The sequence below is a fragment of the Ipomoea triloba genome, chromosome 14, assembly GCF_003576645.1.
Source record: "Ipomoea triloba cultivar NCNSP0323 chromosome 14, ASM357664v1".
Lineage (NCBI taxonomy): Eukaryota > Viridiplantae > Streptophyta > Magnoliopsida > Solanales > Convolvulaceae > Ipomoea > Ipomoea triloba.
The window spans coordinates 4,718,607-4,741,415 of record NC_044929.1 but is presented as its reverse complement, the minus strand read 5'-3'; the positions used below and the strand labels follow the sequence as shown (position 1 = coordinate 4,741,415).

The 22,809-nt window shown below is 37.4% G+C and overlaps 2 protein-coding genes across 2 annotated transcripts; both read left to right on the top strand.

The window, feature by feature from the left end:
• Positions 1 to 6,573: 6,573 nt before the first annotated feature.
• Positions 6,574 to 10,936, top strand: LOC116003532 (ribose-phosphate pyrophosphokinase 4). Its single transcript, XM_031243424.1, has 7 exons — positions 6,574 to 7,038; positions 7,961 to 8,276; positions 8,407 to 8,502; positions 9,249 to 9,317; positions 9,599 to 9,727; positions 10,125 to 10,224; positions 10,458 to 10,936. Exons 1-7 carry the CDS (start codon positions 6,686 to 6,688, stop codon positions 10,589 to 10,591), a joined length of 1,197 nt encoding a protein of 398 aa, XP_031099284.1. The 5' UTR covers positions 6,574 to 6,685; the 3' UTR covers positions 10,592 to 10,936.
• Positions 10,937 to 17,082: 6,146 nt separating this feature from the next.
• LOC116004681 (AP-1 complex subunit mu-2) lies at positions 17,083 to 22,329 on the top strand. The gene is made up of 11 exons (XM_031244828.1): positions 17,083 to 17,501; positions 18,120 to 18,260; positions 18,377 to 18,439; positions 18,580 to 18,756; positions 18,831 to 18,934; positions 19,835 to 19,942; positions 20,369 to 20,465; positions 20,598 to 20,695; positions 20,830 to 20,971; positions 21,071 to 21,193; positions 21,911 to 22,329. Exons 1-11 carry the CDS (start codon positions 17,373 to 17,375, stop codon positions 22,007 to 22,009), a joined length of 1,281 nt encoding a protein of 426 aa, XP_031100688.1. The 5' UTR covers positions 17,083 to 17,372; the 3' UTR covers positions 22,010 to 22,329.
• Positions 22,330 to 22,809: the final 480 nt, after the last annotated feature.

Sequence of the window (22,809 nt, the reverse complement as noted above, 5' to 3'; positions counted from 1 at the left end):
GGCTTTGTTGTTGGGCTTATAATATTTTGGGACCAAATGGCATGGTTTTTTTTTTTTTTTTTGAAGAATGGCTTAGTTCAAGCCGTAGTGCCATCGTTATATCGTGGGCCCTAATCTAATATACATAATTTGATTTCATAAAGTATAGAATTAATGTTCATAATGCACAGAATTATATAGCTGAGGACACATAAACACTTAACATAATACACATACACATAGTGAATTGAAATTCATAATGTACATAATTATATAGATGAATGATAAGTCGTGAATTAACCTATAAATATGCTTTAATTGTACTAATTTCTAAGTGAATGTCAGGTGTTTGTACAAGAACAAAGCGTATTTCAGGTGTTTATGGCTCAAGGATTGAAAATTGGGACTTAAGCATGTTGAAGCGTAAAATGTAAGCGAATCGGGATGATTTCAAGGAAAAATGGTGCAAGAATGAATGGCCAAAATCATAACAAAGTCCAACGGAGCAAAGAATTAAGTCAAGTCGTACCACCGGGAGGATGTCAAGCTGCTGGTCACACCGTGACCAGCAGAGTGACACCCTTGACAACATTCTGATTAGCCGTGACCAGCAGCTTGACGATCGCTGATCAGAAAGTGGTCACGGGAGTCACGGTGGAGGTCATGCCGTGACCTCCACAGTGACCACCGTGACCACTTTGTTGATTTCAGTGGTCACTCTGTCGGTCACGTCGTGACCAGCAAAGTGACTACTGAAATCCGCAAAGTTGTGGCTGGTCACGATGGTGGTCACACCGTGACCAGCATCGTGATCAGGCAAATTAGTGGCGATTTTTGGGCGCGATTTCTTCAATTATAAATAGCTATAGGCTTTATTTTTAGATTATCTTTCAAATTCTTTAAGTTTTTTTTTTTTTTTTTTTTTTTTGCTTTTCTCTCAAGAAACACTTTAGAACATAAATCCTTTGTAATTCCATTACTTTTGAAGAAGATTTAGGAACAATTCTCCATTGTAATCACACATTAAACTTCAATTTCAGATTTGCTTTTTACAAATTCATTCAAGTAATAATTCTAATTTCTTCTCCTTTTAATTCTCAAATATCTTTTGTATTTAAATTCATTGTTATTATTCCAATTGTTTTAGTTTGCAATTCCATTATGAGTAGTTAAATCCTTTAGGGATTTGAATTGAATTGCCTTGTATAAATGCTTACATGAATTAAATTGTTTAATATAGGTTTTGCATTGGTTTTAGTATGAATGTGATTGTGGACTTAGGGAATTAATTGACACTTGTTTGGTTAGGATCCAACATTTCAAGTGATCTATGGAATTGGTGTTTCACCTATGAGAATAGGGTTTCACCATGGCCAATCCTTTCCACATTTCTAACTTGCTCTTGAGAAAGGGGAGTTGGAAGGGATTATGCACACAATGTGCTTGATTAAATGTCTCATCTAGTCTAATTGCTATGAGAATGGGATTAGAACTTTGGTGGTAGCTAATATCCACGAGAGTGGCATTGGCATTGAATCGATTCCCTCACTTCATTGTTTAGCATTGTTTAGCCTAGAACCTTAGAACATTATAGAAGTATTTGTGCATTGCTATTTGATTTAAATCCTCATGTTTATCATTGTTTATTTCTTACATCAATTACTTGTTTTGTCTTGATCTCATGCAATCAAATAATCATTTTGGTTAGCTTTCAAACACTTGATGAACTCGTGTTTAATCCCTTGCTACTCAAATCCCTCCTAGCCATTCCTAGAGGACGACACTCACAAATTAAACCACTAAAAATACAACTTTCAAATGAGGCTTTGTTGTTGGGCTTATAATATTTTGGGACCAAATGGCATGGTTTAGTTCAAGCCGTAGTTAATTATTATAAGGAAAATATGCCATCGTTATATCGTGGGCCCTGATCTAATATACAGAATTTGACTTCATAAAGTATAGAATTAATGTTCATAATGCACATAATTATATAACTGAGGACACATAAACATTTAACATAATACACATACACATAGTGAATTGAAATTCATAATGTACATAATTATATAGATGAACAATGGCGAAACATAAAAGAGATACTTAAAAAAAAACACTTAAAAGGAATATATAGTTTAATAACTTTCTTCTTGGGAAACACTTTGATAAATTGTAAGTGTCACTTAGTTAGATGGAGGAAGTGACAAAGCCAAAATAACAAGGGCGACTGGGTATACGCAAAGCATTGGATATGAATCTTGAGTTTATCATAAAAGTAGGATGGAGGATCACCACTAGGAGTGATCATCTTCAAACAAAGGTAATGTTAACAAAATATAATGGCAGGGGCAATGACATTTGATGGATATATTAGGAAGTGGAGCGGAGCGAACCGATCTGGAAGAGCGGAGCAAGGAGGACTCGAGCGAACCCGGGCCCAAGATCAAGCTCTGTATAGGCCATGGCTCCATAACTTCGGAGGACTTGGGCCGTGGTTGGTGTCGACCCCAGGTCGGCACCTTGGACCTCGGGTTGGCCTTGGACCGTGGTGGGTGTCAACTCCGGGTCGACACATTAGACCTCGGTTTGGGTCTCAGGTCGTGGTTGACGTGGACCCCGAGTCGGCACCTTGGGGCCTCGGCTGGCCGGGTTGCGGACCCCAGGTCGGTATTGTGACTCGGTCAAAGGGGAGCTCGGGGCGCGCGGTCCAAGTTAACAACCCCCCTTTTCGCAGGGGCGGTTGAATAGCTTGTCAATATAAAAGCATTGTATTTGTCTTGTTAAAGACATCATATTCTCACTCCTTGTCTTAAGAGACCATTGTAGTAGCATTACATCATCTTGTAATAACTCATTTATCTACCGTTCTTATCTGTTTACTATTACTATTATTTATTTGGTTTTAATAGTTCGGACCCTCAGATTAATTAAATCCATCAACATTGAAAGCATGAAGCCCAAGAGAATAACTTCCGCAAATTATGCCGTGGACCCAAGTGCACATTGCAAGGTGCACCTGGGTCAAAAACGACGTCGTTTAATGGCGTTTTTTTAAAAAAAAAATTTTGTTAATTAACGCCGTTAACGGCGTTTTGGGAGCAGTAGCAGGCGGTTATCGACATATTCAGCGGGAGAACAATTCAGGCTATCAACGGAAGGCGATTTGTCATCGCAAATCAATTCATCATCGAAAATCAATTCATCATCGTCGCAACATCATCGCAAAACAATTCATCATCGCCGCAATTCTCGCAAAACGATTCATCGCCTTTGTTTGATTCATCATTGCAGTTCTCTCATTCACCATCGTAATTCTTCTTTGCAACTCTTCTTCAATGATGGCAGAGGCAGTAGATTAATGTTTGGATTCATCTTCGATTGCAGGTTTTTTTCGAATTTAGTATTCATGTTTGGATTCACACTTATACAATTATAGATTCACAGTTACATAGTGATAGATTCACACCTTATGAACTATAGATTCACACATGATGAACTACAGATTCACATTCTGAAAGGTTCATATTCACACATTATATTACTATCTGTTATAGATTCACACATTCATATCCATATATTCACAGATTCAATACATTAGATTCACATCCTGAAAGTTATATATCCACACATATCCTTAATTATATTACTACCTGTTATAGATTCACACATTCATATCCATATATTCACAGATTCAATACATTAGATTCACATTCTGAAAGGTTCATATTCACACATTATATTACTATCTGTTATAGATTCACACATTCATATCCATATATTCACAGATTCAATACATTAGATTCACAGTTTGAAAGGTTCATATTCACACATATCCTTAATTATATTACTACCTGTTATAGATTCACACATTCATATCCATATATTCACAGATTCAATACATTAGATTCACATTCTGAAAGGTTCATATTCACACATTATATTACTATCTGTTATAGATTCACACATTCATATCCATATATTCACAGATTCAATACATTAGATTCACAGTTTGAAAGGTTCATATTCACACATATCCTTAATTATATTACTACATGTTATAGATTCACACATTCATATCCATATATTCACAGATTCAATACATTAGATTCACATTCTGAAAGGTTCATATTCACACATTCAATACAGTAGATTCACATACCATATACTGTGTATTCACATTTTGAAAACTCTAGATTCACACATTAAGGGGCAATATGTTTAGTACCTATATCAACACTGGTATGCTTTCACACACTCAAATCACTACATTCACAGAAGCAATGCTCTATATTCACAGTTTTAACACTCTACATTCACACATTTTCATGGGCAATATGTTTTGTAATTATATTTATCAATGTTATGCATTTAGACATTCGAAATTCCATTTTCACGCTTCATATTCTCCNAAAACTCTAGATTCACACATTAAGGGGCAATATGTTTAGTACCTATATCAACACTGGTATGCTTTCACACACTCAAATCACTACATTCACAGAAGCAATGCTCTATATTCACAGTTTTAACACTCTACATTCACACATTTTCATGGGCAATATGTTTTGTAATTATATTTATCAATGTTATGCATTTAGACATTCGAAATTCCATTTTCACGCTTCATATTCTCCATATTCACATTTTGAATTCCATTTTCACGCTTCATATTCTCCATATTCACATTTTGAAAACCTCACATTCACATCATATTCTCCATATTCACATTTTGAAAACCTCACATTCACAAGAATCACAAAACATTGAATATATCGTAAAATTTTTGAACTAAAATCCCAAAATGTGAAGAAATACCTGTTGCTTGCTTGATCGTCGGCGAAATGCTTGGTGCTATAGTGCTGTAGTGAACGAGTGCTGTAGTGCTGCAGTGAACGACTGCTGATCGTCGGCGAAATGCTCGTCGGCGTTGAAATCGGAAAACTGCTGCTTAGTGTAGTTTCAAGAACTTCCGGCGAACGTGATGCTTTTACGGCGACGTGATGCTTTTACGGCGAAGGAATGGAGAGTGTATCGGCGGCGAAAATGGGTTTGCAGAGTGTATCGCGATGGCTGTAGCTTGCAGAGTGTATCGGCGAAGGGAGGAGAAAGGTTGTAACTTGCGCGAGAAGATGGATTTTATATTTAAAAAAAAATAATAATAATGTGATTGGCTGGGTGAAACGGTGCCACTAACAGCACCGTTACACCCAGCGTCTAAACGACGCCGTTTAAGGACCCGGGTGCACATTGCAAGGTGCACCCGGGTCCACGGCATAACAATTGAATAACTTCATATGTTGACAATGAATTATTAAAGCTTTACGGACATTAAAGAAAGAAGTTAGATTCTTGGTAAAGGGAAGAAATGAAACCAAATTTGGAAGGATTCATGGGTTGTTGATAAGGATTGGTTAGAGGCCAAAGTAGTGGATTTCTGGCATGCATGTAGAGGACAAAATTGGTAGAACTTGCATGTTGTGATTTTGAACCAAATCTGAACGAAATTGAAACTAATTATAGCATGTAGCCAAATATGTTTGCCATTGCAATTTGGTGGATTTAGAGATGGAGAAACAATTTGACTTTAATGGAATTGATATGGACTCCATGCGTAAACGTGATTGTCTTAAAGATTTGCGTAGTGAAATCATAAAAGCTTTTGAGAATCTGAACACGAAGGAGAATTACCAGCAAGCTCACAACGATGTGTTTCTCACATTGGATCACCAAGAGGATGGTTGCTACAAATTATGTTCAAATGTAGCTAGTTGTGGTGGAGTTTTGAAAGATAGCTGGGGTACGTGGTGCGGTGATTTTTTCACAAACACTCAGGCGACAATGCTATAGAGGTAGAAAGTTTGGCTTTCATGAGGGGTCTTGAATGGATTAGCAACAAATATATTTGGAAAGTTAAAGTTAGATGTGACTCTAAGGACGTGTTAGTTGGTTTCATGGAGCTACAATCGCCGTATGCCCGTATGACTTCTGCGGGATACTATTGCATATTGTAAAAGTTGGATGGAGAAATTCTAGGCCTAGCCCTGGACCAGCACACGAAAGGCTCAGGCCCAGGCACGAGATCGGCTCGGGCTAGGTCCAGCACGAGACCGGCCCAGGTCCGACCACTTATGCTCCTAGGTCAAGTTAGATGTACCGCGATAGAAGATCAATAGAGTCCTTACCAATGATCGTTTAGACATTATTTGTGTGCAAAGAATTCGTGAGAGTTAGTTCACCTTTTTTGGGTGAGATTTTTCATAAATTAAAAATTTGAAATTAAAATTAATATTGATGTCGTTGTTTTGATATTTATAATTTTGGAATCAAAACAAAAGTTTAAAGATTTTTTTTAAAAGAAGAAAATTAATACGCAATATTATTGATATTCATCTCCAAATAAGCCTTGTATAAAACTGTCTCACATGAAACGTAAAATATTTTTTTAATTAAAATCTAATACTTTTAATATACTCATAATTATTAAATTGTGACACGAGCAAATTTGTTATATGTCTAAAACCGTAGAATAACCGCTCTTTGTAAAATTCTACCTAACTAACAAAATGGTGGTTGATTAAATAGTGACACGAGCAAAATTGTTATCTGTCTAAATCCGCAAAGAACGCTTCTCTCGACAGCGCATTAGCTCCACCGTATCTCTCGCTCCGCCGCCAACAGACGTCGCAATCTTGACGGCTTTCCAATCATGTCACTCAAAACGCCCTCACCGGCCCTCCGATTATCCCGCACCCGAACCGGAATTTCCAATTGTGTCCTTCTCCGATCCGCCAAGTCTCCAATTCGCTGCGACTTCAGTAGCTTCGAGCAGCAGCAGAGTCGGAGGTGGACCGTTGATTGCGTGCCCGGCAGCGACCCCATTCACATTATCCTGAAACCGCCTCCAACCAATTCGATCCCAATGGCTTCCACCGCCGCGTTGGAATCGGCTCTGAAGAGCTCCAAGAAGGTGTGCCTCTTCTACTGTGCGGAAATGAAGGATCTCGCTGAGCGAATCGCGGCTCAATCTGATGCCATTGAGCTTCGTAGCATCACTTGGAGGTATCCGTAATCCATTTACTCAAAGACTCAGATTCAGTGTTTGGTTGACCTGATTAAGGAATTTGCGTACTGATTAAACCTTTGAAAATTATGATGCCTTTCCTTTTGTAAATTCTATAGAATTTTGTGATATCGTGCCACAGAAATTGATAAAATGTACTAGAGCTTCAAGAACACTGGAACTATGCTATCTATAGCTAACTTAATGCCTTTTGTCGTACGTTTCTATTCGATCTATAGGATGTGCTTCCTTTTGTAAATTCTATAGAATTGTGTGTGTGTGTGTGTTTTTTTTTTTTTTTGTGATATCGTGCCACAGAAATTGATAAAATGTACTAGAGCTTCAAGAACACTGTAAATTCTATAGAGGTTTGTGTTTTTTGTGATATCGTGCATTTGTGCCACAGAAATTGATAATATGTACTAGAGCTTCAAGAACACTGGAATTATGTTATCTATCTAAATTAATGCCATTTGTCGTAAGTTTCGTTTCTATTGGGGTTACTTTATTTGGTTGTTTGTCTTGGAATAATATTTCTAGAAAAGGTTTGAAACTCGGCAGCCGGGGATTATGCCAAAGTTGGTAGATCCCTCGAGCGCACCTGTATTTGGCCCTACAACTGACCTACCGTGATTTACATTTTCCCAAATGTTCTATTGGGCTGGGGTGTGGGACTCTTGGGGTTCGGTTCAACCTTTTGGGGAAGAAAAGGTTATTTCTTACTTAAGCTTACAGATTAGAGATTTATTGGCCATTATATGCATAAAGAAATGTAAGGCAATATGAGGTGTCATAGATGATTATAGGTGGCAACATTTCATAGATGGCTACTGTTTTGATCTCCAGTGTGTTTATTATTGACTTTTATGATTTTACTAATCTGATCTTTGTTTGAATTGGGTTTGATACTTTCTAATTCAGGACATTTGAGGATGGATTTCCCAACTTATTCATATCTAACGCTCCTGGTATTCGAGGACAGCATGTAGCATTTCTTGCTTCATTTAGCTCCCCAGGAGTCATATTTGAGCAATTATCTGTTATATATGCATTGCCAAAGCTCTTTGTCTCCTCATTCACCCTTGTCCTTCCGTTTTTCCCAACGGGTACATCTGAACGTATGGAGGATGAAGGCGATGTTGCTACAGCCTTTACTCTTGCTAGGATCTTGTCAAATATTCCAATTTCTAGAGGGGGGCCAACTAGTTTAGTAACTTTTGACATACATGCCTTGCAGGTGGGTGCTGAATTCTGGTTGTGCAAATGAACTAGTGATCTTGATGCGTTTTGTTTATTCCATATGATCTTTAATTCTTTATCTTCTTGAGCTGATCTCTGATCTTCCCATTCATCTTGTAACATCTCAGGAAAGGTTCTACTTTGGTGACAATATATTACCATGCTTTGAAAGTGGAATTCCTTTACTCCTAAACAGGCTTCAACAGCTCCCTGATTCTGACAATGTGAGATTTATTTTATGTTATTATCTTTTTCTCTGTTGGATAAGTTAAAACCTAAGTTGACTCTAGGATCCATTTAGTATTTAATTTCTATGAATAGTTTCAAACTTAAAAATATTAAGGGTTTACTAATATATTCATATATAAACTTGTAATAGTTTGCTAATGCTTTACAAGTAAAATCTTCTATAAATGTAGTCTAAACATAGATGTAGCTCCTGAACCTTTACATCTAAGGGGAAGAACAAGATATTGTAAGTAGCGTTGCGATTTGAATGATACAAACGTCTGCTTGGCTGGTAGTTTATCCTATATTGATAATCCCGGAACAGTGGAACTGTAGACCATTACAAATTTGATACGCATGGAATTCTCAAAATTAGTGTCTTCAATGAGAACTCCTCTCCTACACAATCAGTCTTAGTAGCTTTTGTGCTAGCTGATTGGTGCATTTAAGTGTATGCCTGCAGTTGGGTTACTAAGGAGCTCAAGAAGTTGTAGCTCTGATACAGTTCTCTTCTCAATGTAATTTTCTCCATGCTCGTTACAAAGAAATTTGGATTCTCATGGACCTGAACCTGATGGTCTCTCTCTCTTTGTTTTTCAATAATTGGAAATGGTCTAATTTTCATTTCTGAACTGTAAACTAGGTATCACATTGGACTCTGCTTGGTTCAAAACGTTAAATGTTGAATGCTTAAATTGGTTCCTGTTCTGATAATTGCTTTTCCCTTTCCTTCCTGCTGTAGATATCTATAGCATTTCCTGATGATGGTGCATGGAAACGCTTTCATAAGCAGCTGCAGCATTTCCCCACGGTACTCTCAAATCTGATGTTAATGCTCCATAGTTCTCAAACACTGACAACAAGAGTTCTAGGCTTCTCTCTCTTGTTATGCTTTATGCTCCATACTATCGCATTTGTTTCTGCGTTAGTTGTATATATCCAATGCTTCTTTCTCTGCATTCCTGTTCATTCATACTATTTTACATAACTGTTCAATTGTATGCTTTTGATACAAGCGATTTTCCTACTATGGATATACAAACTTCATAATACACTGACTGATTGATATGGTGGGTATTGGTTAACTGTCAGATTGTTTGTGCCAAAGTGAGGGAAGGTGAACAGAGAATTGTTCGTTTGAAGGAGGGAGAACCTAAGGGACGTCATGTTGTGATAGTGGATGATCTTGTGCAATCTGGTGGCACCTTAATAGAATGTCAGGTGAGAAGCTAGATGGTATGCTATTCATCAATTTTGTTATTTGGTATTTGTTAATGCTAAGCAAATGAACATTTGTTCAACCTGTTTGTTTTTCCAAAGTCCAGTGGTTGTCAAATCAGTCTATTTATTCTGTCTCCCCAACACCAAGACCTGGTGGTGGTGCAGATTCACTTTTTTCTACTTCTAACATTCTTGATAAGTATTGAAATGCATATGACATTTTTTCTAGAATATAAATGCATGAATAAGCATTAGTCCTATAGCTTTAGCCTGTGTATAAAATAAAACAGTCCTGCAGACCCACAGTGGAAATACTTTACCTCCCAATTAGACTGCCATGTTTCTGCTCCTTTTTCTCATTTAACATGTCATATTTACCCGTCATGGGAGTATACAGAAAGTGTTGGCCAAACATGGAGCACAAAAGATAAGTGCCTATGTGACCCATGGAATTTTTCCGAACAAGTCATGGCAGCGTTTTGAACACGACAAAGGAGGTATGATTTTTTATTTTTTTTTTTGCTAAATTCTATATCTATAAGACTGTAACTACTCGTGTTTCTTCACAAGTATATACCTTAGCCATTCAACATCCTTTTGCATTATGATTCCTCATTCTTTTTCCTTCTGTCATATTGGATGTTGGAACCACTTAAAGTTGCAATACATGCCCATTTCAATTTGTTATATGATTTGGTCTTCTTTTCTCCCTTCCATTAAAAACTTTCAGGTAATCCTGGGAATGGGATGGCATACTTTTGGATAACAGACTCGTGCCCATCAACAGTAAGGGCGGTTAAGGGTAAACAACCATTCGAAGTTCTTAGCCTTGCAGCTTCTATAGCTGCTGACCTTCAGATTTAGTTCTTGCACCAAAGCATATTTGGGCACTTTTCATTCTTTGCAACTGCTCAACCCTTGGGAGGATTCAATGTTACTGAGAAGAAAATATGAGTGAATAGAATGCCTCAGCTAGTTGAAGGAGAATTGTTTTTTTTTTTTTGGTTAGTTGCAGGTTTTTGATAGAATTCAGACTTCTTTCAATCCTTGAGTGGTAGATATTTGACTCAAATTTTCATTGTAAGAAGTGTACATCTTTGATCAGCTTGTGAACAGAAGGAATAATGTACAGTCTAAGCTACTCAAGTTCCAATTGATCTTGAACTCGAGTCTTTACATGCTAGGCTTCAACATCCACCGCATTACATATCCCAAATTCCCAATATTACATGTACAGCTAACTATCCATTTACTCTTTGAGCCCTTGAATACCCTTCCACTTTCGACCCTTCCGACTGTCGGCAAATGGAGTTAGGCAACATCCATGCAGCAGCCAAATTAGGAAGTTGCCAACTTTGAACAAGAATGTTAGGTAGCCAAACTTTGTTGAACAAAATATTTATTGTTTGGTCCTTACATTTTAGGCTAATTACAAAATGACCCCAAATCTACAACTATAAATAGGGAGGTCATTTTGTCATTCTAGTCATCCCAAATCATTCTATTCTTCCCTCATATACTAGAGATATTAGAGAGTTTGTTGAGTGTATTTCTCCTTCCTAGCAAGAGAGAATTATCCTTGTTTTCTCCTTGTTAGTTAGAGAGTGGTTGTAACTCCTATTTTCTCATAGTGAAATTCTTCTACCCTTGCCCGTGGTTTTTACCCTAATTTGTTTAGGGGTTTTCCACGTAAAATCTGTGCCTCATTTATTTTTCTTTCTCAAATTATTGTTGCAATCTGATCTATCCCACTTCCGCGGGCGCAACAATTGGTATCAGAGCCTTTAGATATATTGTTCAGAATTTGTTTCAAGAACAATATGGCAGCGAAATTTGAGATTGAAAAATTCAATGGGAAAAATTTCTCTTTGTGGAAATTGAAGGTAAAGGCTATCCTGAGGAAAGACAACTGTCTAGCAGCTATCAGTGAAAGGCCGGTGGATTTTACTGATGACAAAAAATGGAGCGAGATGAACGAGGATGCTATGGCGGATCTATACCTATCAATAGCAGATGGAGTATTGTCAAGCATCGAGGAGAAGAAGACGGCCAAGGAGATTTGGGATCACCTCAACCGGTTGTACGAGGCCAAGTCACTGCACAACAAAATTTTCCTTAAGAGGAAATTATATACTCTTCGTATGTCAGAATCTACTTCAGTGACGGAACACTTAAATACGCTGAATACTCTATTTTCCCAGCTTACATCTCTAAGCTGTAAAATAGAGCCACAGGAGCGTGCGGAACTTCTACTTCAGAGTCTACCTGATTCGTATGATCAGCTCATCATCAACTTAACAAACAACATCCTTACAGACTATCTAGTCTTCGATGATGTTGCAGCTGCGGTTCTTGAAGAAGAAAGTCGGCGCAAGAACAAGGAGGACAGACAAGTCAATCTGCAACAGGCAGAGGCGTTAACGGTGATGAGAGGAAGGTCAACAGAACGTGGCCAAAGCAGTGGTCGTGGTAGATCAAAATCAAGTAAGAAGAATTTAAAGTGTTACAACTGTGGAAAGAAGGGTCACTTGAAGAAAGATTGTTGGAATTTACCTCAGAATTCCAATCCTCAAGGAAATGTTGCAAGTACCTCGGATGATGGAAGTGCTCTCTGTTGCGAAGCATCAATAGCCAGGGAAGGCAGAAAAAGGTTCGCGGATATATGGCTTATAGACTCGGGAGCCACATATCACATGACCTCAAGGAGAGAATGGTTCCATCATTATGAACCAATCTCAGGAGGATCTGTGTACAGCTGCGACGATCATGCCTTGGAGATTATCGGCATTGGAACCATCAAGCTGAAGATGTACGATGGAACAGTCCAAACTGTTCAGGATGTGCGGCACGTGAAGGGCCTGAAGAAAAATCTATTATCCTATGGAATATTGGATAATAGTGCAACCAAGATTGAAACACAGAAAGGAGTCATGAAGATTTTCCAAGGAGCGCTTGTGGTGATGAAAGGGGAAAAGATAGCTGCAAATCTATACATGCTGAAGGGAGAGACTTTGCAAGAAGCAGAGGCATCGGTTGCCGCATGTAGTCCAGACTCTACGCTGCTATGGCATCAGAAACTTGGGCACATGTCAGAACAAGGAATGAAGATTCTTGTGGAGCAAAAGCTACTTCCGGGGTTAACAAAGGTATCACTTCCTTTGTGTGAGCATTGTATAACAAGTAAGCAGCACCGTCTTAAATTCAGCACATCAAATTCTAGAGGCAAGGTTGTTCTAGAATTGGTTCACTCTGATGTGTGGCAAGCACCGGTTCCATCCCTAGGAGGGGCAAAGTATTTTGTCTCATTCATCGACGATTACTCTAGGAGATGCTGGGTGTACCCTATCAAGAGAAAGTCAGATGTGTTTGCGACTTTCAAAGCCTTCAAAGCACGGGTGGAACTTGATTCCGGGAAGAAGATCAAGTGTTTCAGGACAGATAATGGAGGGGAATATACAAGTAAGGAATTTGATGACTTCTGCAAGAAGGAATGCATCAAAAGGCAGTTCACGGTGGCATACACTCCTCAACAAAATGGAGTGGCAGAGCGGATGAACAGAACCTTGCTGGAAAGGACAAGAGCAATGTTGAGAGCTGCGGGATTAGAAAAATCATTCTGGGCAGAAGCAGTCAATACTGCCTGTTATTTGGTGAATCGAGCTCCATCAACTGCAATCGAGCTGAAGACACCAATGGAGATGTGGACTGGTAAGCCTGTTGATTATTCAAACCTCCATATATTTGGAAGCATTGTGTATGCAATGTACAATGCCCAGGAAATTACAAAGTTGGATCCGAAGTCCAGGAAATGTAGATTCTTGGGGTATGCTGATGGAGTAAAGGGGTATCGCTTGTGGGATCCCACTGCCCACAAAGTTGTCATTAGCAGGGATGTTATCTTTGTAGAGGACAGGCTACAAAGAGGAGAAGTTGATGATAGCACGGAAAAGGAAAAGCCAGAAACTACTCAGATACAGGTAGAGGAGGAATTTGAACAAGATTCTTCTGAAGCAGAACCGGCGCACGAGGAACCAGAACCAGAACGCTCTGGAGCTCCAACAACTCGTCAATCAGACCGTGAAAGAAGACGTCCCACTTGGCACTCAGATTATGTTATGGAAGGGAATGTTGCATACTGCCTTCTAACAGAGGATGGTGAGCCATCAACCTTTCAGGAGGCGATAAACAGCTCAGATGTTTCTCAATGGACGGCAGCAATGCAGGAAGAAATAGAAGCTCTCCATAAAAATAATACATGGGAACTTGTGCCACTACCACAAGGAAGGAAGCCAATTGGTAACAAATGGGTCTTCAAAATCAAAAGGAATGGTGCCGATCAAGTGGAGCGGTATCGTGCAAGACTGGTGGTGAAGGGATATGCTCAGAAAGAAGGTATTGATTTCAATGAAATATTTTCACCTGTGGTTCGACTAACAACAGTTCGTGTAGTTTTGGCGATGTGTGCTACATTCAACTTACATCTAGAGCAGCTAGATGTGAAAACGGCTTTTCTTCATGGAGATCTTGAAGAAGAGATATATATGCTCCAGCCTGAAGGATTTGAAGACAAAGAAAATCAGAACTTGGTTTGCAGGTTGAACAAATCTCTGTACGGTTTAAAGCAGGCGCCAAGGTGTTGGTATAAGAGATTTGATTCCTTCATCATGTGCCTTGGATACAACAGACTGAATGCAGACCCTTGTGCATATTTCAAGAGGTTTGGAAAAGATAACTTTGTTATATTGCTGTTGTATGTAGATGACATGTTGGTCGCAGGCCCCAACAAAGATCACATTGATGAATTGAAGGCACAACTGGCTAGGGAATTTGAAATGAAGGACTTGGGACCAGCAAACAAGATTCTAGGGATGCAAATTCACCGAGACAGAGGTAATAGGAAGATTTGGCTTTCTCAAAAGAATTATTTAAAGAAAATCTTGTCACGTTTCAGCATGCAAGATTGTAAGCCAATTTCTACCCCTCTTCCTATTAATCTCAAAGTATCCTCAAGTATGAGTCCTAGCAATGAAGAAGGGAGGATGGAGATGTCTCGAGTACCGTATGCATCAGCGGTGGGGAGTCTAATGTTCGCTATGATATGTACAAGACCAGACATTGCGCAAGCAGTGGGAGTAGTTAGTCGGTACATGGCGAATCCAGGCAGAGAGCATTGGAACTGTGTGAAGAGGATCCTAAGATACATCAAGGGGACCTCAGATGTTGCATTATGTTATGGAGGATCAGACTTTATTATCAACGGGTATGTGGATTCTGACTATGCAGGGGATTTGGATAAAAGTAAATCTACGACAGGATATGTGTTCAAAGTTGCTGGTGGAGCTGTAAGCTGGGTTTCAAAACTGCAAGCAGTTGTGGCTACGTCAACAACAGAAGCAGAATACGTAGCAGCTACACAAGCCAGTAAAGAAGCAATTTGGTTGAAAATGCTATTGGAGGAGCTCGGGCACAAACAAGAGTTTGTCTCTTTGTTTTGTGACAGTCAGAGTGCCTTGCATCTAGCAAGGAATCCTGCATTTCATTCAAGGACGAAACACATACGAGTGCAGTACCATTTCATCCGAGAGAAGGTGGAAGAAGGGACAGTAGATTTGCAGAAAATCCATACCACGGACAACGTAGCAGATTTCCTAACAAAGGTAATCAATGTTGATAAGTTTACTTGGTGTCGATCTTCCTGTGGCCTGATAGAGATGTAAGCGACATGGAAAGTGCAAGGTAGAAAGAATGGTGTGAAGATATGATTGTTACAATCTAATCTTCAAGTGGGAGATTGTCGGCAAATGGAGTTAGGCAACATCCATGCAGCAGCCAAATTAGGAAGTTGCCAACTTTGAACAAGAATGTTAGGTAGCCAAACTTTGTTGAACAAAATATTTATTGTTTGGTCCTTACATTTTAGGCTAATTACAAAATGACCCCAAATCTACAACTATAAATAGGGAGGTCATTTGTCATTCTAGTCATCCCAAATCATTCTATTCTTCCCTCATATACTAGAGATATTACAGAGTTTGTTGAGTGTATTTCTCCTTCCTAGCAAGAGAGAATTATCCTTGTTTTCTCCTTGTTAGTTAGAGAGTGGTTGTAACTCCTATTTTCTCATAGTGAAATTCTTCTACCCTTGCCCGTGGTTTTTACCCTAATTTGTTTAGGGGTTTTCCACGTAAAATCTGTGCCTCATTTATTTTTCTTTCTCAAATTATTGTTGCAATCTGATCTATCCCACTTCCGCGGGCGCAACACCGACATGTACACTAAAGCAACCATCCATATTCAGCTTCACCCAACCTTTAGATCGAGGACTTGTTCCATGAAAGATTACACACTTCATAGTTAACTAACCACACCAAGGTGGGCATCTTTAGCAAAAGATACTTCCACTTCTCGTGCGTAAGCTCATCTATTTGTTGCACAATTGGCTCACATCTACATAAAAGTGATAAAACATAATATAGTGGTTGGTTTCCTCACGAATATCTATTTTGATACATTGAATGCTCATTTTTTTTTGAAATTACATTATTTGTGTATTGAATGTACTAAATAATGAACATCCAATGCACAAATAATGTACCTTTAGTAAAAATTTATTCGTGGATCACAATATTATTCTAACTCAAAGTACATTATATATTATTTAACTCATAAAATACATTATTCTAACTCATAAAATATATTATCTTACCCCAAAATTTTTATTATTTTTCACAAATATAAAGTACATTATTTTAACTTATAAAAGACATTATCTTATCCTGGAATGTTCATTATTATAATACGCGTGCGGAATAAAGATTTTTTTTTAACATCAAAATGATGTCGTTTTGAACCGTGATCCACACAATAATTTTCTGCTATGTGAACTATGGTCCATGCAATAACGACTCGGTTGAGAAGAGATATGCCTTAATTCGGGTTCATTCACAAGTAGTTACATCATGGACTCGAGTCCACCTTGCAAGGTGAATTGTGTCCATTTACATACTGAATGTTTATAATTTAACTAATGAATGTTTATAATTTGCATACTGAATGTTCACAATGTTCACAATTTGAATTGTGAACATTCAATATGTAAATTGTGTATTTTAAACCCGGTTGCACTTTACAAGGTGGACACGAGTCCAAAATACACAATTTACATATTGAATGTTTACAATGTAAACATTCAATATGCAAATTGTGATTTACATACTAAATATTCACAATTTAAGCTTTGAATATTTAATATGAAAATTGTAAACATTTATTATGTAAATTGTGTATTTTGAGTACGGGTTGCAACAAATCCATGATATAACTATCGGTTCACTCATTATTGGGCTAAGTTCCAGGAATAGGCCCAATTGTACAGATAGTCACAGGCAGCTCAGCTTCGGTTAAGATCGCATCTCATGCTCTGCCGGAGCTCCATTCCGATCTTTCTCAAAACTCACCAATCCATTGCCATATGGTCAATATGGTCTAGTTGAGACTTGAGAAGACTGTTTTCTACAGCATTTTCTGCTGTAATTTCTCGTAATTGTTATACCGGCACAACATCCGCAGATCTGATCGCGAATCTCTCTCGGTGTAGCCGTCCGATCCACGATCTCCGGCTGATTTCCAAATCCGGCCGCCGATAATGGCCGGAGCGGCCTCGGCGCTATTCCTCTTGGACATCAAGGGCCGTGTGCTTGTGTGGCGAGACTATCGTGGCGATGTCTCCTCCACTCAAGCCGAACGCTTCTTCACCAAGCTTCTCGAGAAAGAGGTTTTTTCTTCATTTTAATGAAAATTCCATCTGTTCTAGATATTAAAACGTTTAGTTAACCTTAAACATTAGGATGAGTTTAGCTCACCACTGTTCCTTGCTCGAGTAAAGTTAGCAAGGGGAAATTTACTTTTTAAAGGATGCTCTCTAGACACTTACTTTATTTTTCCTGCATTTGCATTATTATTCGTATCATTTGGACTTGGAAACACTTTTTGAAGAAAGAAATTTAGCAAAATGTAGAAGCTGTTAGTACTCTGTATCTAAATTTTATTGGGTTTTTATAGATTCAGATTTGATTAATTTGCATAAGCATGCCCTCCAGATCACAATAAAAGTGTTACTTATTTTCCTTGGTTTTTGCTGGTGTTTAAGAACAAATCTTTATACTCCATAATTGAAATGTGGAAGAACCATAACAAGTCAAGAAAAGGAAACTTAAATAGTTATACATTTAAATTTAAATGATTTCATATACTAATCTATTGTTTTATATCTTCAATATTGTTATTGATCTTTGCTGTCACTTCCTATAAATACTTTGTGTAATTCAGTAATTATTAGTGGACTGGGGGCTGGGGATCTTATAATTTCCTTTGAAATTCGATTTGGTTTCAGGGTGATCCTCAAGATCCTGTTGCATATGACAGCGGTGTTACATATATGTTTATCCAGCATAACAATGTGTACCTCATGATTGCATCGAGGCAGAACTGCAATGCTGCTAGTTTGCTTCTGTTTCTACACCGTTTAGTTGATGTAAGGACTATTGGAGATTTGGAGATGGGATATCAACTTTAGTTTTATCTGCTCAAATTTCCATTTTAGCTTTCATTTAATTGTAGGCCATCATTCTTTTATAATATTCATTACAGGTGTTTAAGCATTATTTTGAAGAGTTAGAAGAAGAATCTCTGAGAGACAATTTTGTTGTTGTGGTATGAGGAAATGTTCAAATCTCTAATTGAGTCTTTTCATGTACCTATCAAAATTTTGATTACAATTGGCTACATGTGGTCATTTATGTGAAAATAGAAAGACTTCTTGTGGTTAAGATGCTACTTTTATCTTTTTGCAGTATGAGTTGCTTGATGAAATCATGGACTTTGGGTATCCTCAATTTACTGAAGCCAAAATTCTTAGTGAATTTATCAAGACTGATGCTTATAGGATGGAGGTTACGCAAAGGCCTCCCATGGCTGTTACCAATGCAGTATCATGGCGCAGTGAAGGAATAAATTACAAGAAAAATGAAGTAGGTTTCTCTGTTTAATCTGAAATGATTTCTCTTAAGCCACTGGAATCTAAGGAAATGTTCTATGTATCCAGGTATTTTTAGATGTTGTGGAAAGTGTTAACATTCTTGTCAATAGTAATGGACAAATAGTGCGGTCAGATGTTGTCGGTGCATTAAAGATGAGGACATATTTGAGGTGTGTTTTTTCCTGCTGAATTTTAGTTCTCCATATTCTATGCTGGAAAAGGCATGCTCGGTAATTGTTTTCTTGTAGCCACTGCTAATCTTTTATATCACCAGATATGTGTACCAGTACCTATCATGTATATTACTTCGTAGTGTGTTCCTTTCTACTCCTTTGAACCCTTTGTTTTATTTTGTGGTGTGGGCAACCTTCCCAATTGCAGTTTACATAGGCAATCATAATAAGAGTCAGTCGAACTTATGAATATTTTTTGCTTTTAATTTATTCTATTTTTGTTTGAACTGTGTTCTATTTGGTTGTTGTGAAGGAATTTTGTCTGTTCAAAGTGAGAAATTGAGGCTGACTGGACATGTTGTTATCTTGTTGTTCCTGCCCATTATTTGAAGAACCCTGCTTTTTCAAAATTCTAATAAGTTTCAGAGGTTTCTCTGTTATAAACTTCTGGAAATATGCACCCAGTACATGAATGAGTTAAACAGTCTTCTTAGAGGCAAAATATTACCTTTGAACTTGCTCTTTAAAATTTGTCCCATGGACTATTATAAAAGACAGTTTGTATGTTTGCATCAGTTAATTATCTAAGAAAATGGGTCCTTTGCTCCATTAAATTTATTTAATGTTGTGAACTTTTTGCAACCAAAGCTTTTATCCCAGGGACAGATCCCTGTTTATGATTTTGTTGCTTCACTTTTGTTTTGTTTTTGTTTTTTGTTTTTCGTTTTTTTTTTTTTAATTTCTATTTTCAATGAGCTTGGCCTGAGAAAGGAAAATAAAGAAATACCTAGTCTACATGTGTTATATTGGTATATTGTCAACCTTCCAGTATTGTGCTATCTTTTTGAGTGGTAATTTTGGCCAAATTATTAACCACTACTGTTTCTAAACATGCAGTGGTATGCCCGAGTGTAAACTTGGTCTGAATGACAGAGTTTTACTGGAGGCTCAAGGACGATCTACTAAGGGAAAAGCCATTGATTTAGATGACATCAAGTTTCATCAGTATGTACTAAATGATGGATAGTTTAGTTATTATGTGTAATGCTTTCTTCAACTGATACAATGTGCTAGTTGATAAGTTTAATTCCGTGATTCCTGAAAGGAACTTTACTGGGGAAAATAGTGAATGGGAAGAGAGAATGAATAACAACTATTTTTCTAGCAACTATTCCCTTTATTAAATTTTCTTTTTTTAACTTAACGCCATTATCATCATTATTATTATTATTATTATTATTATTATTATTATTATTATTATTATTATTATTATTATTTTGTTAAACTAGTGGAGCTCTATATTTTACATCTTTTGTTGAAATCAACAACTAAAAGACTATTCTTTTTTAGTATAATCAATTTTGAGTACCTCTCTACTCTTTACATTTGTTCCCTGATTCAATTTCCTAATAATTTCTACTTCAAATCCAGATGTGTTCGCTTGGCCCGATTCGAAAATGATCGAACAATATCCTTCATACCTCCTGATGGATCTTTTGATCTCATGACCTACAGACTCACTACTCAGGTCTGTCATATGGGGCCTTGGTTTTGAATGTGATCTTTCATTCAATCATATATTTATGTATATATGTGTATGTGTACGTATACTAACAATACTAAAAGTGTTAGAATGCTCATATTGTTCTTTTGCCGACAGGTAAAGCCTTTGATATGGGTAGAAGCTCAAGTGGAAAGACACTCTAGGAGCCGCATAGAATTTATGGTGAAAGCACGGAGCCAATTTAAAGAACGCAGGTATATTTATCATTTATCAGTAGTTGATGCATAGCCATAATTAAGAGCCTTGCAACACCATATTCTTCATTCTTGCTGACTTATGTACTAAATATCTGGTCACGAGCTACTTGTTTTTTTTTTTTTTTTTTCAGCACTGCAACTAATGTTGAGATTGAGTTACCTGTACCAGTTGATGCTACTAATCCAAATGTCCGCACATCCATGGGATCATCTACTTATGCTCCTGAAAAGGATGCATTGGTTTGGAAAATCAAATCTTTTCCAGGTGGCAAGGTAAGAACAAATATCAAGTAGTAGCTATCTTGTTTCAATCGTTGACCATGTTGGTTAGTTCAATAAATAACACATGCAAATTCCGTTTTTCTTTTCTAGGAATATATGCTGAGAGCAGAGTTTCGTCTTCCCAGTATTACCTCTGAGGAAACAACCCCTGAAAGAAAAGCTCCTATAAGGGTGAAGTTTGAAATACCATATTTTACTGTTTCAGGAATACAAGTAAGCCCTTTTCTTAATTAGGAGTTTGGTACTGTTTTAATTACATAAAGTGCTACCTTGCATGCTTTCTACACGATGCATGGTGGTGACCTAATGTAATGAGTAATTGATATTGTAATGTCATTTTGTATATGGTCAGCTTTGTGTCTAGTATTATTTATTTGATATTAGTGGAGTGCTGGTTTGTTAGGGAGGAAAATGAGTGTGGGTGTCAGTTGTCAGCCAGGTGGAGCAGCAGTTTAGATGTGTAGGATCTGCATCCTGCGGGTTTGTTAAATGTAGTGAACCAATTGACTGGAGCTTGGTATGTGAGGCAAGGGGTATTTGAGAAAGCAGGGAGCGTCATATCTTATGTAATTTCTACTCAAGGTTGGAGTGTTGGACTGTTATTAGGAACTGAAGTTAGGTCTAAAGTTTAAAGATCATGACCGTAGTATGTTTGCTAACTTAGTGGATTTTTATTTTTTATTTTTACCTCTGAACATTTGGCTTGAATCCTATTGAGATAGATAATGTATGTGAAAGCATCATACCAAATCTTAGGTTATCATCATTTTTATTTTATTTTTGTGTTTAAAAAGGGAACACTTCTAGACTTGTATGTTAATGAATTTTGTTTTGGCCATGCTTCTATTGTAATGCTTGCGCACTTTGCACTGGATTACAAGTTGATATGACATTTTCCCTGGGGATTTATACTATTCTGGGATCTTGTAGGTTCGATATTTGAAGATCATTGAAAAAAGTGGGTACCAGGCTCTTCCTTGGGTGAGATATATCACTATGGCTGGCGAATACGAGTTAAGACTGATGTAAAAGCTGGCTGGTCCCTCCCTTTGTTGTTTCCGGAGCCATTGAAGTTTTTGTATAACAATTTTAATGTGACTGAGCTGCCCCCTGAAATTAATGGTTGTGATGGTTTTAATGAAACAATATAATCTCGTGCACATTTTGTTTTATTTTCTGGTTTTTCAATTGTACTGATACATGTAAGGGTTGTGTCAAAGGAGTTTTGTTGCTTGTAACAAAACTAGTATGCATTACCAAAGGCCATACATGTAAGGGTTGTTATATTCTGAGTCTTCCTTTCCAATATATTACGTTGGCTATTTTGATTACATTGAATAATTCACATATTTGACAATGAGTTTTGATTTTAGCTTACTAATTAATCCGCAGGAAATTCCAAAGTTCCAGACGATAAAAACTCATGATGAGGGTAAGAATTTGATGTACCGTTGATTTATAGCTTCTAATGATCAAATATTAAATCATTAATTTTGGCATTAGAATTAATCCAGCCCAGCTGCTCCTATTTTTGGTAATAAATTTTGACGTTTACTCGTTGCCAGTTTTCTATTTTCATTCGTTTATCGTTTTGCAGCATAAATAGTACGGAGTAGTAAAATAGCTACAAGTTGAAAGTCACATCCTGCTTTTGTTGCACTTACGTACACATCTAATGTAAATGTCTTATGTCTAAGTAGTATAGGAAAGAACAAAAGGAATGATCTTTGAGGCAAGCTATGGTGAATCTTCCTCCTTTGAATCAAATTGATTGAAACCTATCAATATCTTAACTGTACTATTGGCTAATTAATTTCATATTAAACTAT

Bases quoted from the DNA above. Each gene is read 5' to 3' on its own strand.
- LOC116004681 (XM_031244828.1), top strand. From the start codon at position 17,373: ATGGCCGGAGCGGCCTCGGCGCTATTCCTCTTGGACATCAAGGGCCGT. The intron at 18,440-18,579 runs GTATGAGGAAAT...ATCTTTTTGCAG, and splicing joins GAGACAATTTTGTTGTTGTG to TATGAGTTGCTTGATGAAAT. The intron at 20,972-21,070 runs GTAAGAACAAAT...TTTCTTTTCTAG, and splicing joins AATCTTTTCCAGGTGGCAAG to GAATATATGCTGAGAGCAGA.
- LOC116003532 (XM_031243424.1), top strand. From the start codon at position 6,686: ATGTCACTCAAAACGCCCTCACCGGCCCTCCGATTATCCCGCACCCGA. The intron at 8,503-9,248 runs GTGAGATTTATT...TTCCTGCTGTAG, and splicing joins AGCTCCCTGATTCTGACAAT to ATATCTATAGCATTTCCTGA. The intron at 9,318-9,598 runs GTACTCTCAAAT...GTTAACTGTCAG, and splicing joins AGCTGCAGCATTTCCCCACG to ATTGTTTGTGCCAAAGTGAG.